This window comes from Rhinopithecus bieti, unplaced genomic scaffold (genome assembly GCF_001698545.2).
Source record: "Rhinopithecus bieti isolate Rb0 unplaced genomic scaffold, ASM169854v2 scaffold_81727, whole genome shotgun sequence".
NCBI classification, from domain to species: domain Eukaryota; kingdom Metazoa; phylum Chordata; class Mammalia; order Primates; family Cercopithecidae; genus Rhinopithecus; species Rhinopithecus bieti.
In genome coordinates, this window is record NW_016834786.1 from 402831 (window position 1) to 407891 (window position 5061).

General features: G+C 43.6%; 1 protein-coding gene across 3 annotated transcripts in view; it reads right to left on the reverse strand.

Annotated features, from left to right (window-relative positions):
- Nucleotides 1–5061, reverse strand: part of NUP160 (nucleoporin 160) — a 75083-nt gene that overhangs the window by 13161 nt on the left and 56861 nt on the right. For all 3 annotated transcript variants that reach the window (XM_017865775.1, XM_017865776.1, XM_017865778.1), the window contains 2 exons: nucleotides 3374–3534; nucleotides 2524–2584 (listed from right to left, as the gene is read on the reverse strand). In XM_017865775.1, the coding sequence (XP_017721264.1) occupies nucleotides 2524–2584; nucleotides 3374–3534 (222 nt within the window). The remainder of the gene's footprint in view (nucleotides 1–2523; nucleotides 2585–3373; nucleotides 3535–5061) is intronic.

Sequence of the window (5061 nt, forward strand, 5' to 3'; positions counted from 1 at the left end):
ATCTCAGCTCACTGCAAGCTCTGCCTCCCGGGTTTACGCCATTCTCCTGCCTCAGCCTCCCAAGTGGCTGGGATTACAGGCGCCCACCACCTCGCCCGGCTAGTTTTTTTTTTTGTATTTTTTTAGTAGAGACGGGGTTTCACCGTGTTCGCCAGGATGGTCTCGATCTCCTGACCTCGTGATCCGCCCGCCTCGGCCTCCCAAAGTGCTGGGATTACAGGCTTGAGCCACCGCGCCCGGCCTGAGACAGAGTTTTGCCCTTGTTGCGCAGGCTGGAGTGCAATGGCACGATCTCGGCTCACTGCAACCTCTGCCTCCTGGATACAAGTGATTCTCCTGCCTCAGCCTCCCAAGTAGCTGGGATTACAGGCATGCGCTGCCACGCCCAACTAATTTTTTATTTTTAGTAGAGACAGGGTTTCTCCATGTTGGTCAGGCTGGTCTTGAACTCCCAACCTCAGGTGATCCGTCTGCCTCGGCCTCCCAATGTGCTGGGATTACAGGCATGAGCCACCATACCTGGCCTATATACTGTACTCTTGGTTGTGGTTGTTTTGAGATGGAGTCTTGCTCTTGTTGCCCAGGCTGGAGTGCAGTGGCGTGATCTTGGCTCACCGCAACCTAAGTCTCTCGAGTTCAAGCAATTCTACTGCCCCAGCCTCCTGAGTAGCTGGGATTACAGGTACCCGCCACCACACCTGGCTAATTTTTTGTAGTTTTAGTAGACACAGGGTTTCATCATTGTTGACCAGGCTGGTCTTGAACTCCTGACCTCAGGTGATCCACCCACCTCAGCCTCCCAAAGTGCAGGGATTACAGGCATGAGCCACCGCACCTGGCCTATACTGTACTCTTAAAAGAAAATGTTATTAAGAAAATCATACGGAAGGCAGGCACAGTGGCTCATGCCTGTAGTCCCGGCACTATGGGAGTCCGAGGTAGGAGGATTGCTTGAGTCCAGGAGTTTGAGGCTGCAGTAAGCCATGATTGTGCCACTGCATTGCAGCCTAGGTAACAGAGTGAGACCCTGTTTCAAAAACAAAAACAAAAGCAAACAAACATGTTTAGGCAAATGTTTCCCCTCAGTGATTTTCCTTAATGGTGTCTGGGAACTCATCGCTGTTTCTTGGTCAGCAGAAGCTGCTTCTCCTGTATCTTGACATTTTAAAAGCTGTATCTCTTTCTTAAATTGTCAAACCATCCTTTGCTGGCATTAAATTCTCCAGCTTTAATCTTTTACCTTCCTTTTGCTTTAAGTTGTTGTGTAATAACTTGTTTTGAAAATCATGTTAGAGTCTATAGGTATGCCTTTTTTATAGCAATACTGTACTCACATAAAGGCTGGATTTTCCATATGAGATAAAAATGTATTTTGCGGCCAGGCGCGGTGGCTCAAGCCTGTAATCCCAGCACTTTGGGAGGCCGAGACGGGCGGATCACGAGGTCAGGAGATCGAGACCATCCTGGCTAACCCGGTGAAACCCCATCTCTACTAAAAAATAAAAAAAATTAGCCGGGCGAGGTGGCGGGCATCTGTAGTCCCAGCTACTCGGGAGGCTGAGGCAGGAGAATGGCGTTAACCCGGGAGGCGGAGCTTGCAGTGAGCTGAGATCCGGCCACTGCACTCCAGCCTGGGCGACAGAGCAAGACTCCGTCTCAAAAGAAAAAAAAAAAAATGTATTTTGCAAAAGTACAAAGTTTTGTACCTATTGGCGAAGCTGAAGCAACAGCTTCACAAATTTTCTCTCTTTTTTTTTTTTTACAACGTTCCTTACACTGGATTCATTTTTCTTGAAATGGCAGGCAACCTCAACTGCCAGTCTCAATCTACAGTAGATATCAAGCAGTTCAACTCTTTCTTGTCATGTTATGACTTTTTTCTGCTCCTTGGGAGCACTTCCAGCGTCACTAGTGACACTTCATGTGAGTCCCACTAAACATGATTTTTTTTGAGGCAGAGTCTCACTCTGTCGTCCAGGCTGGAATGCAGTGGCATAATCTCAGCTCACTGCAACCTCCGCTTCCTGGGTTCAAGCGACTCTCCTGCCTCAGCCTCCTGAGTAGCTGGAATTACAGGTGAGGGCCACTACTGCCCAGCTAATTTTTGTATTTTTTAGTAGAGAAGGGGTTTCGCTACGTTGACCAGGCTGGTCTTGAACACCTGACCTCAGGTGATCCACCTGCCTCGGCCTCCCAAGGCATTGGGATTATAGGTGTGAGCCACCACACCCGGCTTCCTTAACTTTTTCAATATTTCTAGGCTATGTGGTTCAACTGGGAGTTTCTTCAAATTGTGACACATCTCCAGAAAAAGGATCCAATATACTTATTGAAAACAAAAATCTGTATAATAGATGCCTGCAGTTAAAACCTGTGTTTTACAAGGGCAACTGTTACTATTATAACATTTATATATTACTACTATATGTAGCTTATTTAACTACATATTTCTATCATAATGTAACTAACAATAACAATATTACTATTGTCTAGCAAAGAACCAGTGTGAGACTCCTGACTCACTGGGGGCAGCTGTGCGTTCTCCATCATGATTCCTCTTAGGGGATGCTCCAGGGCGATCATACTGATAAAACAAAACAAGTAATTTAACTGTGAAAATCAGTATTTTATTTTGATATCATTAACTGTGATTCAGAGCTTTTATGCTTAAATTCTCTCAATGGAAATTATTTTTATTTCAACCAGCAGAGTTCTTACAGAGGTACTGTAACTATGAGACAAAGAAAGAAGTTCTTTGCCAAGTTGTTAACTTATCCATAACATTACTGAGTCCAAGGACAGGGATTTTGATCTCCATGTAAATCAACTAATTTTTCTTGGTTCCAGAGTTATATATAACAGAAACAGTTGCATGTATCCGACCCATCAGTATGATAGGAAGAACTCAAAGTGTGTGTCCTTTAAAACAGTAACTGAAGACTGCATTAACAAACACAATAGAAATAAAAGCAGCTACCATTTACTGAGCACATTTTCTGGGCCAGGCACTGTTAACTGTCCTAAGCAATTGACTTGAATTATCTCATTAATACCCAAACAATCCTATAAAGTAGGTATTATCCATATTTTATGCCAGAGAATAACTGAACAAAAGATTAAGTAACTTGTCTGAATTGGGTCAGGTCTGTCAAACTCCAAAACCACTCTGCGATATTTCTTCCTACAATAATTCTGAACTTGAGAACTAAAGGGGTAGTAATATATAACAACTGAATTGTAAACATAGGTTTTTTTCACAAATATCTCAGAAGAAATTGTAAATCAAATCAAGCAAAATGACATAATAGTTTTAAAAGGACCAAAACAAGTAGATTTAATGACCCCAAAATTCCAGGATGAAACATTTTCATACCACTGCACCAGATGCTGGCTGCACAATCCACGCATATTCTGGACGAATAAGTCGTAAACAATTGAGAGCAGCCAGATAACAGTTGCCTTGTTTCTCAAGTCCCCGAAGAGTTCGAACTTCTCTGCCAAGACGCATTCCATACTCAAACATCACTGTGCCAGCTATGAGGAGATAATAAATTAGACTTTAGAACTTCCAAAAAAAATTTTTTTTTTGAGACAGAGTCTTGCTCTGTCACCCAGACTGGAGTGCAATGGCGTGATCTCAGCTCACTGCAACCTCCGCCTCCCGGGTTCAAGCGATTCTCCTGCCTCAGCCTCCTGAGTAACTGGGATTATAGGCACACGAGCACCACACCCAGCTAATTTTTGTATTTTTAATATAGAGTTTAGTAGAGAGTTTCACCATGCTGGTCTCGAATTCGTGGCCTCGTGATCTGCCCACCTAGGCCTCCCAAAGTGCTGGGATTATAGGTGTGAGCCACAACGCCTGGCCTTCCAAAATTTGTTTCTCTAGAGATACGCAGAGAGAATGCTATCCCTAATCAAATGTTAAAATTTAAAACAAAATTGGGTTTGATGTAACCCCAGCCCCCTGAAAAAAATCACATGTTGGTGAGGATGTGGAGAAACTGGAACCCTTGTGCACTCTTGCTGGAAATGTCAAATGGTATAGCTGCTATGGAAAACAGTATGGCAGTTCCTCAAAAAATTAAAAGTGAAATTATCATATCATCCAGTAATTCCACTTTTGGGTATATACCCCAAAGAATGAAAAGAAGGGTCTCAAAGAGATATTTTTACACCCATGTTCATAGCAGCATTATCCACAAAAACCAAAGATGAAAGCAATCCAAGTGTCCATTGATGAACAAAATCTGACATATAAATATAATAGAAAATCAGTTAATTATCTTTAAGATATCTGTTTATTTTTTTGAGACAGAGTTTTGTTCTTGTTGCCAAAGGTGGCATGCAATGGTGCAGTCTCAGCTCACTGCAACCTCTGCTTCCTGGGTTCAAGTGATTCTCCTGCCTCAGCCCCCCAAGTAGCCAGGATTACAGGAGGCCACCACCAAACCCGGCTAATTTTTAAAGACATCTTTAAAGAAGAAAATTCTGATGCCACTACAAGGATGAACCTTGAAGACATTATGCTAGGTGAAATAAGACAGTCACAAAAAGACACATACTATATGATTCAAGTAGCCAAATTCATACAGATGGGAGGTAAAATGGTGGTTGCCAGGGGATCGGGGTTGGGAAGAACAAGGAGTAGTTGTTTAGTGGGTACAGAGCTTCAGTTTTGCAAGATGAAAAGTGTTCTGGAGATGGGTTACACAATATTGTCAACGCACTTAACACTCCTGAACTGTACACTTAAAAATGGTTAAAATAACCGGGCACGGTGGCTCAGGCCTGTGATCCCAGCACTTTGGGAGGCCGAGATGGGCAGATCACGAGGTCAGGAGATTGAGACCATTCTAGCCAACATGGTGAAACCCTGTGTCTACTAAAATACAAAAAAATATTAGCTGGGTGTGGTGGCATGTGCCTGTAGTGCCAGCTACTCGCGAGGCTGAGGCAGGGGAATCGCTTGAACCTGGGAGGCGGAGGTTGCAGTGAGCCAAGATCACGCCACTGCACTCTATCAGCCTGGCAACAGAGCAAAACTCCGTCAAAAAAAAA